Genomic DNA, 23,634 nt, shown 5'->3' with positions numbered 1-23,634 from the left:
ATAAAAACAAGACGTTTTCTGAAGTCTTTAGAGTTTTGCAAGAGAGCATAAGTCCACAAATATAAAAAGGCAAAACTAGCACAGGTCAGAGAGAAAGCTGTGGGGAAAATGGAAAGACACAGGATATAGTAACTGTTCGATCCATTACATAAAGATAGGAGTACAGGTCAAATGCAAATTCAGATCAGGCTTAGTAGCTAAACAAAATATTTGAATTGAAGGATCAGCAGTGACTTCCATGGTAACTCAGAGGGAGATGCTGGAAAATTAAATAAAAAGCCTTGTTGTCTTTTAGCCCTTTGCTACAATCCATGTACGGACACTTGATAATGATAATCAAAATATAAATAGTTTGGAAATAAGTTTTTATTCTGTATGTTGGTAGTGTTAAGTAAGCTAGCGAGAGACTATGTGAATATGTGGAGTCTAACATAATGTGATGTGATGAGAACCTGATATTTAACCAGACATGGGACATGTTGGGGTTAAAAGGTTTATTGTCAGTTTTTGTTGATGATGATGTTGATGATGATGATGATGATGATGATGATGATGATGATGATGATGATGATGATGATGATGATGATGATGATGATGACGGGGGGAGGCAGAGTAAGGCCCCGTCCACACGAAGTCAAAACGAACACGAAACGCTAATATTTTCCAGAACGTTTGTCGTAAAGACGGAGACGTAAAATAAATGTGATCGTCCACACGAATGCATGAAAACGCTGCAAAATGTATGCCAGGCCTGTAAGTGGCGCTGTGGTGCCAAAGCAAAAATAGGCGACGAAATGTTGGGCATGCGCACTAATATTTATACATGGTTGCCCTGCGAGTCCATTTTCGTGGTTCAGTCAAATTCAGGTGCTGAACTATGTGGTCGATATTGCTCTGTTCTTCCTGGAGATATTCCAGAAGAAGAAGATTCTGTTGTAAGCCCGACAGCAGGGTGAGTAGCATGAGCAGCAACCATTCAACACAGTACGGCGCCATTGTTGTTGTGATACTGTGTCGCGCATGCGTGTTTAGAGGCGACGCTATGAGGCATGCGTGTAAAAAAAAATGCGGTTAGAGCTTAAAGATGGAAACGCGAAAACGGCGTTTCAAAATCTTCCCACTCTGAAGGCTGAATAAAAAAAAGATCGTTTACAGACCCCCGAAACGCCGTTTTTGTATGGATGAGAGGCTGGTTTGGTGAAAAATTTGCGCGTTTAGGCCAGGGTTTGGCTTCGTGTGGACGGGGCCTAAAGGCAGACCCTACAGGCTGATTTCAAACTAAAGAATCCAGATGACTGAAAGGCTAAAACCAGGTTTTGAGCAGGTGGATGATGGTCAACAGGCTAGAGGCAGGCTTTGAGTTGACTGGATGATGGTTGACAGGCTGGAATCAGGGTTTGAGCAGCCTGAATGGTGACAGAAAGACTGCTGGCAGGCTTTTGGCCACCTGGACGGGGGCTGACAAGCTTGTGGCTTTTATACGAGTAAATGGTTACTGAAAAGCAAGAGGCAGGTTTTGATTGAGCTGTTGGCAGCTGACAGGCTGGAAGCAGGCTCAGAGCAGACTGGATGAAGGTAGTGTTACATGCCTGCCAGGCTGTTTGTTTTTCTTTCCCCTCCCCCCTTTCCTTTGCTTCTACACAGGTAGCAGAAGCTGGGATCAATTTCCCCTTGATTGATTCTCTCTACCTTTGGACCAATCAGGATCCAGGGAGGTCCTATATAAGAAAGCCACTCAGAGATCCTACCCCCTTCCTTGGCTTGCTGGCTGCATGTTTTGTTCTGTGTGTTTAATGGTCTCTGGTGAGAGTTAGTGGACAAAGTAAGGTTGGGGTACCCTGTACATTTCATCACGTAGGAAAACTTTCTGTTAAACACACTAGGTAAGTAGGTGGATGCCACCCTTGTAAAGTTTTGCTGAATCTTTTTGTTAGATTAGTTTAGCAGGGTTTTGTTTCATTTGTTTTATTTAGCTTAGACCGTACGTAGGCCCTGTTTTTGTTTTATTATTTTCTTTGATTTGGCACCACCTAACCGTCCCTTCTCCCCCACCATTTGTATGAGTTGCTTGGGATTTTCTGTAACCAATAAATCCCTAATTTTTCTTTTCTAACATTCACTTGGTCTCTGAATTTTTTTGTGGCTGTCAAGTTACTTCCCTCTCTCCCCAGTAAAGGGGGGGGGGGGCGTAACAGTAGGAAGAACAAACTGATGACAGGCAGAAACTGTTCAGGACAGGACTTGATGAAACTGTTCAGGACCTGATGAGAATCCACTGAAGATAGGCTGAGGACAGGAATGCAAGGATGCTGGCGATGCTTGTGGTACTGTACAAATACTGAAAACACCAAGGATAGACAATCCAGTGAAGATTGGCAGAGAGAGGCAAGTATTAGAAATTATGTTAGGAGTCCATTTAAATGGGAGAGCGGCTTGTATCCTGCCAAAATAAAGAAGAAGAAAGTGACATGTTTCTTCTTCGATCAGTGACGCTTTGTTGCTGTTGTAGATAAACTGGGCCCTACTATTAATGAATGATACCTTTACCCTTCTAACAGTCGATGTTTTTGAAAAGTCAATTTCTGTTTGTCTGTGAGCTTTAACCATTATAATATCAAGCAAGTCCATGAACGCCTTGGGAATAGACCACCATCCCACTGCACTGCAATAAAGAAACTCTCCAGAGCAATGGGAAAACACAATTCTAAGCATTAAAGGAATAGTACACCCAAAACATGATTAGCCTTCATTTTCTACTCACCCCCATGCTGAACAACACTCTGGAGTACTTTTTTGATATCTCAAATGCATCTGGAGATCTGGGAGGCTTCTTGCTGTCTGCTGACATTCAAATAATGGAGGTCTATGGCGCCCGAGGCAGAAAGGTCCATAAAAGTCCACAAAAAACATGTCAATATTCCTCCATACTGCTCGTCCAATGTAATCCAAGTGTCCTGAGTGGGTAGCATCCAGAATTTACTCGAAACAAAGTCATTTAGAATGTTTTTAGAGCATAAACAGTAGTGTATAGGATTTCCTGAAAGCGCGTTCACAACGCTACGGAAACCGCGGCAGACCATACCAGATGAAAGTGCGCATTCAGCGTCTGCTCTGCCGATAATGCAAGCGTAGAAGAAGAAATGTGCTGTTTACCTGTGCAAAGAAAGAAACAACGAAAGAAAAATGTCTGAGGACTTCAGTGTTGAGGAAGAGCATGAGTTCTTTGCCGAGCTGAATGCGCACTTTCATCTGGTTTGGTCTGCCGCGGTTTCCGTAGACTCGTGAACGCGCTTTTAGGAAATCCTATACACTACTGTTTATGCTCTAAAAACATTCTAAATGACTTCGTTTCGAGTAAATTCTGGATGCTACCCACTCAGGACACTTGGAATACATTGGACGAGCAGTATGGAGGAATATTGACACGTTTTTTGTGGACTTTTATGGACCTTTCTGCCTCGGGCGCCATAGACCTCCATTATTTGAATGTCAGCAGACAGCAAGAAGCCTCCCAGATCTCCAGATGCATTTGAGATATCAAAAAAGTACTCCAGAGTGTTGTTCAGCATGGGGGTGAGTAGAAAATGAAGGCTAATCATGTTTTGGGTGTACTATTCCTTTAATGAATATTAATAATAAATAAATAATTCTCTTCTTAACACACAAGCACAAAATTGTGTGCAGTACCAGATCAAGTCACAAATGTCAGGAGACAATTTATTCCCTTTATGACATTTAGTAATGAAAGCTGCCATCAGTCCCTCCTCATTGGGCCCTCTTCATGACCTTCACTTTCACTTAAACTCCCATTTTCCCCCCATAGCCTTGCCCTTTCCCCCTTTGCTTTTCTGCCTGCATTATCTCATCCTCCTCTCATAAGTCCGCCCTCATGCAGCCGATTGTTTGCGTCTTTTAATGAAAGAGAATTTTCAGGTTTCCTCATTCCACTTAAGCTCAGCCAGCACTAACCCATTGTGCTCTGATGTTCCTCTCAGGCAAGAGGTCTAAATCAGGCCGAGGGAGACGAAGCGTTGGAGGAGGGGAAAAACGGATGGTGAGGCAGAGCACTGGGGGAGAGGTGGAAACAGAGCAAAAGATGACATCACAGCGACTGAGCAGGCTCATCAGTGAGCTAGTGGGAATTATTATTTAACATGTAATATTAAATCACACTAATCTGCTCAAACATATATTCCATGTAAAGTTCTGCTTGTTTATATAAACCTCATATTCTACATCACTGGCTGTCTTTCTAAATCGATATTATACAAAAGCATCGACACATCCTCAAGTTTAAGCCAACCAGTTACTTTTTTGTCATTTACTTAATCATATTTAGTGACTTTCACAAAATTGTTTCACGTTAGCAGGGTAGGACATAAAACAATTGTTTAAAAGTCACTAAATATGATTAAATAAATGCCAAAAGCGTTTGCATTGTTTTTGAATTTCTTTGCAGGAATAGAACATATCAGTGTTTTGTTTTTTTTATCCTGGGTGTACATGTTTTATGAAGGTCCATTCCCTCTAAGTGACTTTAACAGGTTGGCAGCAGTTTAGCAGCAATGAGAGCTTTTTTAACACACAGAAGGTGGATTAAACCGAGCTGCTCGAGCTCTGAAATGTTCAGGGATCCAGAGGAAGACACAGACGTCTGTCTGGGAGATTAAAATGTGAACCGTGGATTCAATGCAGTTTTCAAGTAGATTTAGATAAATAGAAAGGAGTTGCAAAACATTTTTTAAGATATTTTGATTATTTTTTTATATTTCATTTAATCCAATCTCCAAGATAAAAATTATTTTGAAAATTGGGATTTATAGTTAAGTTTTAAACATCTACATGCACTGAAACCATCCAGGGTTTTCAAAGTCATCTTTTCTTAATTCTCAACTGAAGTATAGGTTTAAAATTATATTTAAGTTAATAGAGATTATTTTTCTCCCTGATCAAATATCTTTCTTCATTGTGTTCCTGAGGGTCTAATGTTTAAAGTCCTACTTTGTTTGATTGCTTTAGATTCTGGGAAAACATAGCATCTTCTTCCATTTTGTGCCGATTAAAGCCAGTGTGACCGTGGGGTTCGTTATATTTTCACACATGATTTTTAAGGTCAGCCATGTCTTGATTCTATGTTTTTTACAGGTTTTATTACTGCAGGTTACTTTGAATGAACTTTAAATATGCTTACTATATAAATTGAACTGGGACCTGGTATTAGAGCAGATGAGAAACCATCAAGCTTTTACTGCAACAAATAAAGCTGACAACCCGTATTCTATGAAATAAAATTGTATCTGTGAATTTGCCACTGTGGAAGTCTCCTAGGATACGTTTATGTTCAGGTGCACAGATGATGGATGAGGTGAAGGTATTGGTTGAAGTCAGGGTCAGCGGTCCGTGTAGACATTTAATTAAACTAGTGTCATGTTGAAATAGGAAACAGCTTTTCTGAAAGTCTCCCCACAAAGCTGTTCAGTGTTGATTTAACACAAGGTTGAGATAAATTAATCATCTAATGGTAAAAAATGTTCTCTGTAATTTCCACTAAAAATCTAATGATGCAGACGAACCAATAGAAATTAGGAAAAAAAGGACGACAACATTTCAGACTTAACACATTTTAGGGTTTGATGATAATAGAATCTAAATATGCAAAGTTTTTGATTCTAAGCCTAATGGGTGTAAATGCATTCTGTGCTCATTCCCCACTACTGTAGATCAAAATGTTTTTACCCCTTTTCTGACTACTGTTTGTTGAAGTTTAGGTTTCTCTGTTCTTATGCATAATACCATGTACTTTATTCACACATTTTCATGACTGTTAGGTTAATTGGCTTCTATAAATTCTCCTTAGGTGTGAGTGGTTGTTTGTCTCTGTGTTGCCCTGGGATGGAGTGGCGACCTGTCCAGGGTGGATCCCGCCTCTCACCCATAGACAGCAGGAGATAGACACCAGGATCCTCATGACCCCAGCTGGGATAAAGCATGACAGAAAATGGATGGATGAATGGATTATCTTATTTCAAGTTCATAATATCTGTTTAATTTTGGGGGCAAGCACATTCATTCCATAACACATTTATTTTAAGACACTTTTACACCTTTTTAGATCAGTTTTTCCAGTAAAGGTAGATTTTTGCAATTGCTAAAGGATTTTCTAATAATCATCAAATTCTAGAAGTGTCTAGTGACATCATGATGTCTGCAGACTCCGGAAGCTGTACGGTACTGGTCCTGTTAGACCTGTCTGCAGCCTTTGATACGGTCGACCATTCCATCTTGATAAACCGGCTGCGGGATTGGGTGGGAATGACAGGTCCAGTTTTGGAGTGGTTTACTTCCTACTTAGCTGGTAGGAGCTTCAGTGTGGCAGTCAATGACATGATGTCTGAGCGGGGAGATCTCCAGTATGGTGTTCCACAGGGCTCAGTCCTGGGACCACTTCTCTTCTTACTTTATCTCCTCCCTCTTGGCCAGATTATCCAGCAGCACAGTGATGTGGCATACCATCTTTTTGCTGACGACATACAGCTGTACTGCTCCTTTAAAACCTCAGAGGTCCACAAATTACACTCTCTGATAAACTGTCTGTCCCGGATTCAGCAGTGGTTAAACAACAACTATCTCGCACTGAATACCGAAAAGACTGAGACACTCATTATTGCTCCTGACAGTGCCATCCCTGACATTAAACAGCACCTGGGTGATCTATGTTCCTCAGCCAAATCCAGTCTGCGTAATCTTGGAGTGATTTTCGATGAGGGGATGTCCCTTGCGCTACACTCAAAACAATTGATCAGGAACTGTTACTTCCATCTGCGCAATATCTTCAAGGTAAGGAAAATCCTCTCTCACGATGATTTGGAGAGAATCATCCATGCCTTCGTCTCTTCAAGACTGGATTACTGTAACAGCCTGTTTACCTGTCTGAGCAAGAAGGAGCTGGGTCGCCTACAAATTGTCCAGAACTCTGCTGCAAGACTCCTGACCCGTACAAATAGGACAGCCCATGTAACTCCTCTCTTGAAGTCCCTACATTGGCTTCCTGTTGCTTCCAGGATAAAGTTTAAAATCCTGGTCCTTACTTTCAGGGCCCTTCATGGACAGGCGCCCGGCTACATGACAGGTCTGATCCAGCCGTATACGTCGGTCCGTAGTCTACGGTCTACAGGTCAAAACCTGCTTATGGTTCCTCGGACCCGTTTTAAAACCCGAGGAGACCGGTCCTTTAAAGCGGTGGCACCCCGTCTCTGGAATGAACTCCCCCTGTCCCTGCGCTCTCTGGACTCGGTGGACATCTTTAAAAAACAGCTAAAAACACACCTGTTTTCACTAGCCTTCCAAAGCACATAGCCTGTTGTTTTATTCCCTTATTTATTATAGCTTTTATTGCATTTTATCTGTTTTTACTTGTGTTGTTTTTATGTTATCATGTGAAGCACTTTGTGACTTTCTGTGAAAAGTGCTATACAAATAAAGTTTACTTACTTACTTACTTACTTAGAAGTGCGTAGCAATAACATTTAGTTTAATAACAGGGTGAAGATGTTTGACGGATGACTCCGAGATGTTTTTGTGTATTTGTGTCCTGACTGCTTTGACAGTAGCAGCTAGCTCTCTTGGTTTGGCTCCATGCGAGGACTCTGAGGAACATTATTGATGCGTTTACCAATCATCTCTTCACTTGCTGACCAAGGGTGAAAGCATCTATCTTCCAGAATCTGGACCGTTTCTGTAGAAAGGAAACCAGAAGCTGAATCCAGGACGATCAGGTTCTTCTGCTTGATGTTATTTACCAACATCACAGAAACTGCTTGTTCAGTTTCTTTGTATTTATTCAGCTTTTAACATAATAACACCTTCTGTGAAAAAACACCGCATTCTGAACAACACATTCTGCATTTCCTTTTGTCCTTTTTTCCATTTCCTGATCTTGGTGCAGATTTCGAGGCAGCTGCAGAGCATTTGGAGCTTTTTTTTTTCTTCGCACTCCATTTCACAACCTATTTCAGTTTTCTAATATCTGAACATTTGCGTTTCATATTTCTCACTTTTGATGCCTGCACTTTTCTACTGTGAATTCTGTCGCAGAATGTGTCTCTTGGCAGCTTGTTTTCACACTTTCATGCATGCCAAAGTGAAGCGGAATAACGATCCCAGCCTGGCTTGTAGTTGTCATTTTCTCCATTAGATGTATTCTATTTTCTAAGCTAAAAGCCTTGTTTTGTTACTTGCTCTCAAAATACTTACCTGCAGTGGAATAAACTTCTACTCTGTCATTACGTCAAAAATAAAACAAGAGATACTATTTGCATTATTTTGATTCAGATATGTGCAAAGTGATACCTGATTTAAAGGAAATCAAGGAAGGTAAACTGCAGCACATTGTCAGGATTGGTTTCTGTTTTCTAAAGTTTTCTGGTGCCAGATCTGCAGGATAGTCTGTGTTCCCAGGTTTGAGAGAAAATGTAGTTCTCTGGGAAGCATCTCTTTCCAAATCTGTGTCCCAGTTAGTCTGGATAATCCACAAGTTTTTATCTGAACTACTTTCTCTGATAGCGGTTGGCACTGAGTTCAGTGCATCATGCAGTTAATGATGAGGTACAGTTTCTGGAAAGAGTTCCTCATACTCATTTCATGATCATTTTATTTTGTCTTCACCACAAATGAGATTCCATCTGGTCGCCCTCCACGCAGGGAAAAGGAGATATCTTTTTCTCCATTTGTTCTTCTCCACCGGGCTACGCTCTGTTGTCTTGTAGCAATAAGGTTTAAATTCTGGCTTGTGACCCTTCTCAGAGGAGTTTGCATGTGTCTCTGTGAAAGCATCGTATATCTCTTGGTACTCCTTTTTTTTTTTTTTTGAGCGTTTTACTGTCATTTCACCGTCACAAGTACAGAGCAACAAAATTAACTCTCTGCATTTAACCCATCCCCTTGGGGAGCAGTGGGCTGTCATTGTGCGGCGCTCCCAGGGATCAGTGTGGGGTTAAGGGTCTTGTTCAGGTACCCAGAGTGGCTGACTGTGGGAGTGGGGCTCGAACTGAGAACCTCAGGATTCCAAGCTTTATTGCCCTAACCACTAGCCCGCCACTCCCCCCACAGCAGTCAAATGATGGACTGAGCACATATGCAGATCTAAAAGTATTTTTAAATGTTCTCTATTTTCCTAAACAATAAAAAGTGAAATTCTCCTCCCCTGAGCTATTTTATTCATCTTCTGCCGATGCCTTTGATGTTAACCGTGGCGACAGTTGCCATGCCGCTCATGTGGCGTGGTTTAACACCTCCTGGACAGCCTGCAGGGCATCAAACCATGGCTGCAGGGCCAACCCGCTTTCCTCCGTATGGTGCCGTGATGCTGTGACCCCACCTGTCTGATCCATTGCTGGTCACCTCCTGATGCAGGTTCAGATAAAACCAAAAGTATTTACTAAAGGCTAGCAGAGGATTTCTCCTTTGAAAAAGCGAGCATCCGGCTCACCTCTAACTCTTAACTTGATTAGTGTGATATTTTGACATCTCACCATGATGGTGCCACACACAGCTTTTCCCAATGAATGGCGTCCTAACGTCTGACTAATGGCCTAATCTCCTCCTGTGTTAATCTAAAAAGTCTCTGAATGTGCATATTGTCTGCTGCAGGGCACGCTTATTTGATGAGTCTAATCCATGGTCTGCAGAAACAAAAGGTGTAACACTCGGCTGCTGTGGGATCAGCAGCTGTGAGTGATAGTGTACATAAACCCATCTGTCTCTCTCTCTCTTGATTCCCACACAGCTTCCAAATCCCGGAAGATCAAGAGCATCCAGGCTGGAAGTGTGACTGGGCGGAAGCCAGTATGAAGCTTTCAGTGATGTTGACTCACACTGCGATCGCTCCAGGCTCACAGCAACCACAGCGTGTTACGGCTGTCTAACCTTTTGTTGCTGCAGCCTCTAATCTGTATTCAGATTCTTATTCAGATGCCAAGCATTTGCTACCTCGTGTAAGCAATGCACATTATTACTTTTATTTCCTATTCACTGATAGATATTGGCTATTAGAGCAGAAAAGATATTTGCACAGGCTAAATGAAGATGAACATTAGATTATGCGCCAGGCTAGTGTGTAAAAAAAAATCTATGTGTATTATGCTAAATGTCTTTGCAAAAGGCTGTATCTGTCATATATCCTCACATTTGGAGACCCGAGCTGTTCATTTTCACCGTACAGGGACCGAGGTCAAAGCTGAGTAGGCTGTAACATGAACTGAGCGCAGCCAGGGAGTATAAACATGAGCCTATTTTTAAATCAGGCAGCGTGAGTAGGGAGTTTCTTTTTTTTTTCTCCTCTGCAATACATTCTGAAGGTTTCGAGTCAATGTCATGCCCTCTCACCGAACAAATACAGCTGATTGGTTCCTAGTTACTCTACATCAAGTGAAAGGCTGCAAAATATCCTGTGATGCGAATTCATTTTGCTGTTTCTTTAGCGACAGCTGCCTCGTTTACATTTTGGTGAGGTGCTGTTTGTTAGGATCCAAAATGGCCGATGACAACATTTGAAAGATCTTCTTTTTCATTGATTGAAACAGCTAAACCATTTAAGCAACATCACTGTCAATAAAAACTACTAAAACTAAACTGACATCAACTTAAAAAACGTGCAAAAATCCATTTAAAGCTCATGAACTGACATTTAATTTTAGTATATTCACCAGAAATGATCAATTCTGGCTATTTATTTAGCAACTAATTATTTCATTTATGTTTTCCCCATTGTAAGGGTTTTTAAATTTTAGGTAAAGGCAAATTAACATTTTAAAGCCAAAAATACACATTTTCAATTGGAACAACATAATATTTTAATTAAAGAAGCATTACTGAGCTTTTAACGATACAGTTTTTTTTGTTGTTTTTTTTATGTTTTTTCATGATCTGGCCTGTTTGCTCTCCCTTAATTAATCATTCCTTTCACCTGTCGTTTTCCCTCCCTGCCTCAATTAAAATGTATTCCCCTCACCTGTTTCCTCTTGGTTATATTCAGTTCAGCCTGAGCATTCAGGGCCAGATCATTGCTTGTCTTTCTGTTAGTCTGTCTGTTCAGTTTTAGCTCATGGTTCATGTCCTGGATCCTAGCAGCCAGTGGAAAGAGGGTTTTAGTGTTTGTCTCGTCTCCTGATCGTCCACTGTTCCTCCCCCGCAGAGACCTCTGGGTTTTTGGCTCTACATGCGGGGAGGTTCAGTTTTTATCCAGTAAGCCTGGCTCCAGGGAGGAGACCAGTTTAAAGGTCCTGCATCATGTTCTGGTTCCACGTCCCGTCTTGGCTACCCTCTTCCACTGAGCCTGCTCGTTTGCACCTGATCCTGTCTGCTCCTGTGCGTGACCGTCTGGTCATGCTTCGGAACTCTCTCAGACTCTGAACCCGCCTGGTAGCTCTATGATGTCTGGAAGCCTGGATCCTGCCACCTGTCTGTTCCAGCCTGATCTGGATCCCTTCCAGGATCTGCTTTCCTGCATGACCTCTGGGACTGCTGGGGACATCTTGGCTGGACTGTTAAACCAGGTAAGTGACCAACTCAGATAATCATCTTCTGTCAGATGATCGTGGTCACTTACCTGTCTTTCTTCCACTACAGAGTATCTGAGATACTCTTTTAGTTTGGTTTTTCATTAAATAAACCCTTTGAACTTGCCCACTGACTGTCTCCTTGAATACTGGGTCCATTCTGTTCTTGGTTCTTGACATGTTTTACACTTTATCTGGAGTTGCCATTTGTGTCTGAGTTAAGTTTTATACAGGTCACTTCTTAGTAGCCAAAAAATCCATCTGGAATATAAATATGGAATTGCTTGATGTCACATCCACTGAACAGGCTTATAGATGCATCGCTGCTGAACTACTAGGTGTCAGTCTGCTTATCAAACGATGTTTTAGTCATAAAGGGTCGAGAAAAAAAAGGCTGTTTTAAAGATTGGTCTTAGTAAAAACGTACATAAAGTCTCTTTTAACTAAATGAGGTGGACATGTCTCTTCATTCAGTGCAGAGCCACTCTTTGGTTCTGCAGCTCTCCTAAAATATTTTAAATGAAAAACTATTGCCCCGTTTTTTGTTTCATGCTTTTCTGCACCCTGGCCTCGCCTTGTAAATTTGGTCCAGAACCATCACTGGTCCATGAGAAAGACCAGCGTAATCGAACAAAGATTTACATCATGTCAAATGACTAGAAGCAAAACTTTGTATTTAATTTATTCGAAGTATAGGAAGCGTGGGGTAAACAAATATCTATGTCAGGCAAACAGCAGTTATTATCGCATTATTATCGCAACTAATCATCTAGCAATATACATCAATGGCGGCTAATTTAGCAGAACACTGGGTACAAGTTTGCAAGTGTCTCCCACAGTGTAACCCATAAGGGCGACACTGGCGATGTTAGATCTGTTGCACTCTGTGCTAATCTAGTATCTTAAGATAACAGTAACAAGTAGCATAGCAGCTAGTTAGCCTATGTATGTACTAAATTTAAGCTAACCCAAGTGTTTTGCTTCGGATTATTTGAAATGATGCTGAGCATCTGTTTGCTCTGCTTCTGCAGGTCTAGATGCAGCAGCATGGCTTTACCAAACCCAAAATATCAATCTGTATTTGATTTCTCTGGCCTTTCACAAAGACCTAGATGAGTGGCAAGAAACAAATGTGAATTTTAGAGTTAGAGCTGAATGCAATAAATTCAGTTTGAGACCAAAATAGTTCATTTTCAAATGATTAGATTCTTTTTTATTTAGTTTCAGTTTTAAATTCAGTTTTATTTTAGTGAAATTAGCTTTTAAACTAAAACATTGGATTTTAGATTTAGAAATTATATACAGATTCACTCTGAGCAATTCAAATTCAGTTTCTGATGTTAATGAAGAATCAGCCTTGTTTTCCTGCCGTCTAACATCCCCCAGTGCACAGCTCACGTGGCTAAGAGGAGATCTTAAAAGCGATATAGATGATCAGCCTTCTTTAGCCTCTATTTATACATTTCGTGCTGCCAAGTCATGTTTTGTCAGCATCGTGTTTGATTAGATCTTCTTGCCGTGTACCTGCTGAAGCCCTCGCAGACCCTGAAAAGTGATGAAGACCTCTCCCCCTGCAGCAGATCAGGCCTGGAAAGAATATCAAAAGAGAAAATTACATAACGTGATGTTAAAACATGCTGGTTGGGCAAAGTCCTTCCTTTTATTCAATTTCACAGAGATTAGTTTTGATCGTATTCGCCGTGTTTTTTTTTTGTTTTTTTTTAAGACCATTCGTCACTTTCAGCTTTGAAGTTGGGATGGGAGAGGGGGGGGGGAGGTTTTAGAGCAAGGTAGGTGTAGGGCTAAGAGGGTCTCACTAATCCTGTGACAAAAAGACACTGAGACATGCTCCGTCTCCCACCCTGATCCACAGGGACCAGAAAAGTAGGCCAGCCTCGGTGTGAGGCTGCTGTGAGGATCAGGACGCTCAAGTTGTTGACTTGTGATCAAAGTTGAGTTGTTGTTTTTTTTTTTTGCACACTTTAGATGTTGGAAACTCTTGCAGAAATAGAGTCTTAAAATACATATTTCTGTCACAAATATGCACAAATGAAAATACACAAATGTAGGACACATTTTCATAAAATATTTTTTTTCCAGCTGAATGAAGCATCATTTAGCCAAAAACTCATATATCTCTATGATGGTTGCTGAACATTTCACTCTGCCTGCGTCGTCAAAGAGAAACATAAGAGGAAGCACCCAGAGAAAATGGTCTGATATGAAAATGACGCTGAACACATTTCTTTAGGAGGGGCAGAGAAGGTCAGTCAATGGAAAGAAGGATAAAGTTGAATACTGATGGTGGTGGGGGGGCTTACCTCTGCAGGACATTAATGCCAGACATACAACCAAAGCTACTGCAGAGAGTTTTAAATCATTAAAGATGATTGCATTGTTTAAAAGTAATGTAAAATTTTCTTTAGCCATTTTGAGAAAAGAAATGGACAACATTTAATTTTTTTAGAGTGAGATGTAGTTGAATGAGAAGTCTTGGTAGTTGCATTTATACTGTGGTCAATTTTTGACATTATGGGAATTGTTTAAAAAAAAAAGAAAAACACACAAAACATGGAAATAATCTACCTTTAGTTCTGGACAGGGGCTGAGAGGGGGCAGTGCCCCTGTAAAACTAGTCTTGGCTCCTGTTATGGCCCCTGTACAGAAGAGGGTTAGAATTCAGAATAAAGTCAGAATTCTGACTTTAATCTCAAAATTCTGACTTTAATCTCAGAATTCTGACTTTTTTCCCATGTTAAACTGAAATAAAATTAAAAAATCAGTTTACTTTTTTTTCCAGTGGCCCTAATCCTCTTCCGTACCCCTGACATAATACTTGATAAAACAATGATAAATAGATCATGATATGTGCTGCCACAGATGCCAGAATTTCCTTTGAAAATGTTCCTTTATTTTAATACTGATGTGAAGCTGGTGCACTTTTGGCTTCAATCATATTCACATTTTTTTTCTGCTGTACAGGTGCTGGTCATAAAATTAGAATATCATGAAAAAGTAGATTGATTTCAGTAATTCCATTTAAAAAGTGAAACTTGTATATTATATTCATACATTACATACAAACTCATATATTTCAGATGTTTATTTTGTTTAATTTTGATGATTACAAATGACAACAAATGAAAATCTCAAATTCATCATATCAGAAAATTAGAATATTGTGAAAAGGTTCAAAATTGATGGCCCCTGGTGCCACACTCTAATCAGCTAATTAACTCAAACCACCTGCAAAAGCCTTTAAATGGTCTTTCAGTCTAGTTCTATAGGCTACACAATCATGGGGAAGACTGCTGACTTGACAGTTGTCCAAAAGACGACCATCGACACCTTGCACAAGGAGGGCAAGACACAAAAGGTCATCGCTAAAGAGGCTGGCTGTTCACAGAGCTCAGTGTCCAAGCACATTAATAGAGAGGCGAAGGGAAGGAAAAGATGTGGTCGAAAAAAGTGTACAAGCAAGAGAGATAACCGCAGGTCCAGGGTCAACGCAGCCACATACCAGGAAGTTTTAGAGCACTTCATGCTTCCTGCAGCTGACCAACTTTTTGGAGATGCAGATTTCATTTTCCAACAGGACTTGGCACCTGCACACAGTGCCAAAGCTACCAGTACCTGGTTGAAGGACCATGGTATCCCTGTTCTTAATTGGCCAGCAAACTCTCCTGACCTTAACCCCATAGAAAATCTATGGGGTATTGTGAAGAAGAAGATGCAATACACCAGACCCAACAATTCAGAAGAGCTAAAAGCCACTATTAGAGCAACCTGGGCTATCATAACACCTGAGCAGTGCCACAGACTGATCGACTCCATGCCACGCCGCATTGCTGCAGTAATACAGGCCAAAGGAGGCCCAACTAAATACTGAGTGCTGTACATGCTCATACTTTTCATGTTCATACTTTTCAGTTGGCCAACATTTCTATAAATCCTTTGTTTTTATTGGTCTTCAGTAATATTCTAATTTTCTGATATGATGAATTTGAGATTTTCATTTGTTGTCATTTGTAATCATCAAAATTAAACAAAATAAACATCTGAAATATATGAGTTTGTATGTAATGTATGAATATAATATACAAGTTTCACTTTTTAAATGGAATTACTGAAATCAATCTACTTTTTCATGATATTCTAATTTTAGGACCAGCACCTGTATGTGAGGTCTCTAGAGCAGCAAATGGCTCTTACCACCAGATAAAAAATAGTTGGAAAGGCATGATTAATTTCAAAAACGTCTACATTTGGTAGAAAGGTGAAAACCATAATTTTCAGATAGTTGAAAAGATGTTGAAAATCCAGTTTTCAACATCTATTATTGAACTAAAGTGGGATGAAATCAGAACGACCAAACATAGCCCAGTTTTCAAGAAACTACTTTTGGACTAAATCAAGATGACAGACTGACCAGATTTAGCCTAAAAACCAACATCTAAATTACATCTGGTGTTTGCAGGGTTTGGTTTACTGAAAGGAATAGTACACCCAAAACATGATTAGCCTTCATTTTCTACTCACCCCCATGCTGAACAACACTCTGGAGTACTTTTTTGATATCTCAAATGCATCTGGAGATCTGGGAGGCTTCTTGCTGTCTGCTGACATTCAAATAATGGAGGTCTATGGCGCCCGAGGCAGAAAGGTCCATAAAAGTCCACAAAAAACGTGTCAATATTCCTCCATACTGCTCGTCCAATGTATTCCAAGTGTCCTGAGTGGGTAGCGTCCAGAATTTACTCGAAACGAAATCATTTAGAATGTTTTTAGAGCATAAACAGTAGTGTATAGGATTTCCTAAAAGCGCGTTCACGAGTCTACGGAAGCCGGCAGACCAAACCAGATGAAAGTGCGCATTCAGCGTCTGCTCTGCCGATAATGCAAGCGTAGAAGAAGAAATGTGCTGTTTACCTGTGCAAAGAAAGAAACAACGAAAGAAAAATGTCTGAGGACTTCAGTGTTGAGGAAGAGCATGAGTTCTTTGCCGAGCTGAATGCGCACTTTCATCTGGTTTGGTCTGCCGCGGTTTCCGTAGCGTCGTGAACGCGCTTTTAGGAAATCCTATACACTGCTGTTTATGCTCTAAAAACATTCTAAATGACTTCGTTTCGAGTAAATTCTGGATGCTACCCACTCAGGACACTTGGAATACATTGGACGAGCAGTATGGAGGAATATTGACACGTTTTTTGTGGACTTTTATGGACCTTTCTGCCTCGGGCACCATAGACCTCCATTATTTGAATGTCAGCAGACAGCAAGAAGCCTCCCAGATCTCCAGATGCATTTGAGATATCAAAAAAGTACTCCAGAGTGTTGTTCAGCATGGGGGTGAGTAGAAAATGAAGGCTAATCATGTTTTGGGTGTACTATTCCTATAATATTCTAAATGATGAACAAGTGCTAAATTTTCTTCTTCATTCTTTTCCCTTTTTATCCGGTGTGTCTGTCCCCACTATGGCCCCCAGGTAAATTCTGTCTAGAGCCGCCACTGCTGTTGGCAAATGGACCCAAGCAGGTCCCGAGGATGACAGACAACAGGCAATTAGGAAGCTTTCATCTGTTGACAAACTGCTTAACGGCTGGATGTCGCTGAGACAGACAGCGGGCACCGAGGCGGCCAGGAGGAACTCGGACTGCTCACGTGTCGTCTTGCTCCTCGCGCCCATCTGACGGCGAATCACGACGGCGGGCGCCTTCCGAGTCCGGCGGTGCCTGGGATTGGGTGGGTGGGAGGGAGGGAGTGGTGGCGGAGGACGGAGTCACGGGATTGGTAGAGTTCAGCGCCAAACTTGTTGACTCACAGCCGAGCTGCTCCTCTCAGTCCATCTCTACGCGGAGCTGTCCGGGGTTCAGTGGTGCTGAAAACTGGAGCGATCTCAAATTCCTCTGCTTTCAGGTCCAAAAGCTTTTTAATTCCCTAAAGTTAAGCTTTGTTTTCCATTTGAAGACTCCATACATCTGACTTGAGCACCGCTTGGCAGAAACCTCCCCGCCGCTCTTTCCAGGAGCGCACCGAGTCTTTAACGCAAGCCGCTCAAACCGAGCACTCTTCGGACCATAGCCATGGCTTTCATGGTGAAACACGTGGTGGGAGGGCAGCTGAAGAACCTGACGGGCGGACTCACGGAGGAGAAATCCGAGGGAGAGAAATCAGACGCCGCCGCGCAGGGAATGACCCAAGAGGAATTTGAACAATATCAGCAACAGTTAGAGGAGGAAAAGTAAGGCGCTGAAAATCAATATGTTGTATAGATTTGCGATCAACATGGAGATAGTTTCCTATAGTTTTTTTTTTCTTCTTTCACCAAAACCATTGCTGTCTAATGTGATTTTATGGGTAGAGAGAAAGGAGCGCTCAGTGCGCATTTTTACGCATCAGTGCAATAATAGGAGCGCTCCTCTCGCAGCTGCTCCTCTCGCCCGGAGGAGCTCGGGCGAAAACATAGAGTTCATGTTCAAATTAATTTATTTATCCAGTTTTTTATTATCTCTCAGAATACCCGTGCTGTGCCAGGGGGGAAAGATGTCCCCGATTATTGCGCGTTAGGATGCATGAAAAATCAGACAAAAATAAGCAGAACTTAAGTTAATTAATTCATTCACCATCCTTGAGTTGCTCTAAATCTGCCTTATACTTTCTTTTTTCTTCTTTTCTTAACTAAAGCAAATGATTAAATCATAAGAATAAAAATGAAATAAAAATAAACAAATAGGTATTTAAATGTAAGCCAGTTGAGATTAATATGACTCTTCCGTCCACAAACATCTATTAGATGGTTTAGATGTTTGATAAGGATTCATAAGAGGTCAGATTTCTCATGAGGGGAGAAATGTTCCAGTTTCTCTGCTGATTCTGGCTCCCTGCCATTATCAACTAACACCTCTCTACGAACACTTTCGTCAAACCTGTCTTTTGAGACCATGTGCAGACATTTTTAAGAGTGAGTGGGAGGTGAAGCCATTAACACTCAGCTGAGCCTACTGAGCTCCACAGGAGAGCCGCCTGACACTCTTCCATCGTGACGTGACCTTGAATGGGAAAGAATTATTAGTCAGAAGGTGCTAAACTTGAACATAGATCACAGAGAAGCTCATCCTGCTCAGATTAAAACAGAATGAGGCTTTTGAGCTCACACGCCATGACACACAGAGGCATTTTATCACCCTCAGCATCCAGGCCACATCTCTGACAACCTGGGTCAAATGATGCCCTTGAGAGGTGTAAGGCACAGACGCAGCCCATTGGCTGTAAGTTGCATGGCCTTTCAGTGTTTGGTTGGTTAATCTGAAGTGATCTCCAGATTACAAGAGGGAAAAAATAACATGAATGCTCCCTCTCCACAGGAAATGACCTTCCCTTTGACACAAAGCGTGTCTCTTCTAGTGTTTCTTTGTGTTCTGATGCTGCTGCTGATTTGATCCAGGCGTTCATATTTCAGCTTCTGGAACATCAATTGATTATTTTGTCCTAAGGACGTTCTTTGTTTTCCGTCTCCGCACAAAATATTCTCATTAACCTTTTTTTTTTTTTTGCCTTTGTTTTCATGAGATGTTACACCTCTGGCTTTTCAGAGCCAGTTTGATTAAAATCCTTATGCCCAGTTGGCTCACACTGTCTGTGGCTGAAAGCTAATTTACCAATTAACATTCTAACAGTCTGGAAAGGAGAAAACACTTCCTGCCTGCCCCCTGCTGGAGCCAGCACCAGAAAGCTCAGTCCAATGTTCCATTCTTAACTTTGGACCCTTTTTAAGGCATCCAAGCTGCTGTGGTTGGGTAGATACAACGCTAAGTTTTATTTTTTTTATGGAATGTTTCTGATTGCCACTTTGTTCATGGGACAATATTTTCAAAACAGAAAAATGCCTCTGTAGAGAAGAACTAATAATGAATAATAACAATGCCCATGACTAACTACAACATTTAATTTCCCTTTTGGATTAATAACTTTTTTTAATAACTTTTGAATTTAAATCAGTTAATGAGATATTATGCATCAGATTGAAAAACCCATTGGTTTTGTTTTTATATTTTAAACCTTTAGATTGTAGGTTTGCTCAGAAGCTTAATCCTTGGAGAATAAAATGGTTTAGCAGAACGTATAAATGCACAGAGGCAAATATTTGTAGTTAACAAACAAGATAGGATAAGAGGATAAGACTGCTCAGCTTTTCTGTAGGACATTCATTTGTTTCCTCCAAGTGTGTGTAAGCTATCTCAGGGGAATCTGGCTTCCTTCCACAGTGCAAAAATAATCGTTAGGTTATTTGTTTTCTCTAAATTGTATAAATTACTCTTAGAAGTAAACACTGTTGCACAGGATGGGCCCTCGACTCCGATGTCCCATTTCTGATAACAAAAGATCAAGTATAAAGAATAGATGGATAGATAATTTACTGCACAGTCATCACTACAGACTCTAGTTTAAAGGTTGCCAAATGTTACAGTCATGATTATAACTGTTGTTTTTCAGCAATAAATATACTAAAATATTTGTATTTCAGACACTTAAAACGGTAAAAACCATTATAGTTTGTTTGATGCTCAACAGTGGTGCTGCAGTCAGAACCAAACCAATTCAGACCAAGGAATACTGACCTTTAGAGGCAGAGACCAAGAGGTGTCTAAGATCTTTAGAGTTCGAGATCAAGACAAGTCAAAAACCTTTAGAGGCCAAGACCAAGTCTAAGACCTAAGGTCTAAGACCTTTAGAGGTCTAGAGGTCTCTAAAGGTCTAAGACCTTTAGAGGCAGAGACCAAGACAAGTCCAAGATCTTTAGATGCTGGGACCAGTAAAAGCCCAAGACCTTTAGAGGCCGAAACTAAGACCTTTAGAGGCAGAGACCAAGACAAGTCTAAGACCTTTAGAGGCCAAGACCAAGACAAGTCTAAGACCTTTAGAGGCCAAGACCAAGACAAGTCCAAGATCTTTAGAGGCAGAGACCAAGATAAGTCTAAGACCTTTAGAGGCAGAGACCAAGATAAGTCTAAGACCTTTAGAGGCAGAGACCAAGATAAGTCTAAGACCTTTAGAGGCCAAGACTAAGACCAGTCTAAGACCTTTAGAGGCAGAGACCAAGACAAGTCTAAGACCTTTAGAGGCAGAGACCAAGACAAGTCTAAGACCTTTAGAGGCAGAGACCAAGACAAGTCTAAGACCTTTAGAGACCAAGACAATTCTAAGACCTTTAGAGGCAGAGACCAAGACAAGTCTAAGATCTTTAGATGCTGGGACCAAGACAAGCCTAAGACCTATAGAGGCCGAGACCAAGACAAGTCTAAGATCTTTAGATGCTGGGACCAATATAAGCCCAAGACCTTTAGAGGCTGAAACTAAGACCTTTAGAGGCAGAGACCAAGACAAGTCTAAGACCTTTAGAGACCAAGACAAGTCTAAGACCTTTAGAGGCAGAGACCAAGACAAGTCTAAGATCTTTAGATGCTGGGACCAAGACAAGCCTAAGACCTATAGAGGCCGAGACCAAGACAAGTCTAAGATCTTTAGATGCTGGGACCAATATAAGCCCAAGACCTTTAGAGGCTGAAACTAAGACCTTTAGAGGCAGAGACCAAGACAAGTCCAAGATCTTTAGATGCTGGGACCAGTAAAAGCCCAAGACCTTTAGAGGCCGAAACTAAGACCTTTAGAGGCAGAGACCAAGACAAGTCCAAGATCTTTAGAGGCCTAGAACAAGACAAGTCTAAGATCTTTGAGATGCTGGGACCAGTAAAACCCCAAGACCTTTAGAGGCCGAAACTAAGACATTTAGAGGCAGAGACCAAGACAAGTCTAAGACCTTTAGAGGCAGAGACCAAGACAAGTCTAAGATCTTTAGAGGCCTAGAACAAGACAAGCCCAAAACCTTTAAAGGCCAAGGCCAAGACAAGCCCAAGACCTTTAGAGGCCAAGACCAAGACAAGTCTAAGATCTTTAGAGGCAGAGACCAATAAAAGCCCAAGACCTTTAGAGGCTGAAACTAAGACCTTTTAGAGGCAGAGACCAAGACAAGTCTAAGACCTTTAGAGGCCAAGACCAAGACAAGTCTAAGACCTTTAGAGGCAGAGACCAAGACAAGTCCAAGATCTTTAGAGGCAGAGACCAAGACAAGTCTAAGACCTTTAGAGGCCGAGACCAAGACAAGTCTAAGACCTTTAGAGGCCAAGACTAAGACCAGTCTAAGACCTTTAGAGGCCGAGACCAAGACAAGTCTAAGATCTTTAGATGCTGGGAATAATAAAAGCCCAAGACCTTTAGAGGCTGAAACTAAGACCTTTAGAGGCAGAGACCAAGACAAGTCTAAGACCTTTAGAGGCCAAGACCAAGACAAGTCTAAGATCTTTAGAGGCAGAGACCAATAAAAGCCCAAGACCTTTAGAGGCTGAAACTAAGACCTTTAGAGGCAGAGACCAAGACAAGTCTAAGACCTTTAGAGGCCGAGACCAAGACAAGTCTAAGATCTTTAGATGCTGGGAATAATAAAAGCCCAAGACCTTTAGAGGCCGAAACTAAGACCTTTAGAGGCAGAGACCAAGACAAGTCCAAGACCTTCAGAGGCCTAGAACAAGACAAGCCCAAAACCTTTAAAGGCCAAGGCCAAGACAAGCCCAAGACCTTTAGAGGCCAAGACCAAGACAAGTCTAAGATCTTTAGAGGCAGAGACCAATAAAAGCCCAAGACCTTTAGAGGCCGAAACTAAGACCTTTAGAGGCAGAGACCAAGACAAGTCTAAGACCTTTAGAGGCCGAGACCAAGACAAGTCTAAGATCTTTAGATGCTGGGACTAATAAAAGCCCAAGACCTTTAGAGGCCGAAACTAAGACCTTTAGAGGCACAGACCAAGACAAGTCCAAGACCTTTAGAGGCCGAGACCAAGACAAGTCTAAGATCTTTAGATGCTGGGACCAGTAAAAGCCCAAGACCTTTAGAGGCTGAAACTAAGACATTTAGAGGCAGAGACCAAGACGAGTCTAAGATCTTTAGATGCTGGGACTAATAAAAGCCCAAGACCTTTAGAGGCCGAAACTAAGACATTTAGAGGCAGAGACCAAGACAAGTCTAAGACCTTTAGAGGCAGAGAACAAGACAAGCCCAAAACCTTTAAAGGCCAAGGCCAAGACAAGCCCAAGACCTTTAGAGGCAGAGACCAAGACAAGAGCATATAAGGTCCTGGCCTTGTCTCGGTCCTGGTTGGTACGGTCTTCCCTACAACACTACTAAACATGTTGAGTAAAAGTATCACAGACCTTTTGGAGTATGTAGGAGAAAAACAAATCCCTCGTTTAGGGCATGCATATGCATTCACATGTCTATAAATAACAGTCTGGTACCCATTGAGACCTGAGCTATGCTCTGTGAAAAAATGCTTAAAGAGGACCTGATTATCAGTTAAGATTCTTTAGCTTTCAATCTTGAAAAAGGGAAGAAATGATGGCTTGATGCATCTAATTTACCAATATACAATAGTTCATTTATTTCTAAAGCACTTGAAATACAACATTGCAGCTGACTGAATATATATAAACAATAACAATATAAATAAAAATAATAACAGCTAGATAAATATTTGAAGATAGAAATTAATCTCAAATACAAAGAAAATTTTAACATTAAGACACAGATGTTAAGCAAAAAATATGTGTTTTTAAAATGAGAAAGAAACGGAGCCTCCCAGAGCTTAAGCTCATTTCACAATGTAGGAGCCAAAGCCTCTGAGCCTCTGTCTGCACTGGATGTATAAAAGCGACTGCTAAAAACATCTGTTCATATGGTCTAAGAACACATGATATAAAGCAGCAACAGGTCAGATAAATATGCTAGATCCATTCAAAGATTTAAAAACAAACTTAAGAACTCAAAAACCAAAGTTATGTGCTCTGGTTTACCTGCAGCAGCTAAATATCATGCAGCAGCATTTTGAAGCAGCTGTAACCATGAGAGGGAGGCCTGACTAACTCTGATCAAGAGAGAGCTGCAGAAATCCAGACGTGAGGTCATGAAAGATCATTGTCTCTAGTGGGACTTAGCAAGGGCTTTATTTTTGACATAAAAAAGATTCTT

General features: G+C 41.2%; 1 protein-coding gene across 1 annotated transcript in view; it reads left to right on the top strand.

Annotated features, from left to right (window-relative positions):
- Window positions 1-17,354: 17,354 nt before the first annotated feature.
- cplx3b (complexin 3b) overlaps window positions 17,355-23,634 on the top strand; it is a 10,540-nt gene continuing 4,260 nt past the window's right edge. The window contains exon 1 of the mRNA XM_038282602.1: window positions 17,355-17,797. Coding sequence (XP_038138530.1) covers window positions 17,640-17,797 — 158 coding nt within the window. The 5' untranslated portion in view covers window positions 17,355-17,639. The remainder of the gene's footprint in view (window positions 17,798-23,634) is intronic.

Source organism: Cyprinodon tularosa, unplaced genomic scaffold (genome assembly GCF_016077235.1).
Source record: "Cyprinodon tularosa strain WSP-4 unplaced genomic scaffold, ASM1607723v1 ctg186, whole genome shotgun sequence".
Lineage (NCBI taxonomy): Eukaryota > Metazoa > Chordata > Actinopteri > Cyprinodontiformes > Cyprinodontidae > Cyprinodon > Cyprinodon tularosa.
Note: the sequence above shows the minus strand (reverse complement) of the source record. Positions and strands in the feature narration are given on the sequence as shown.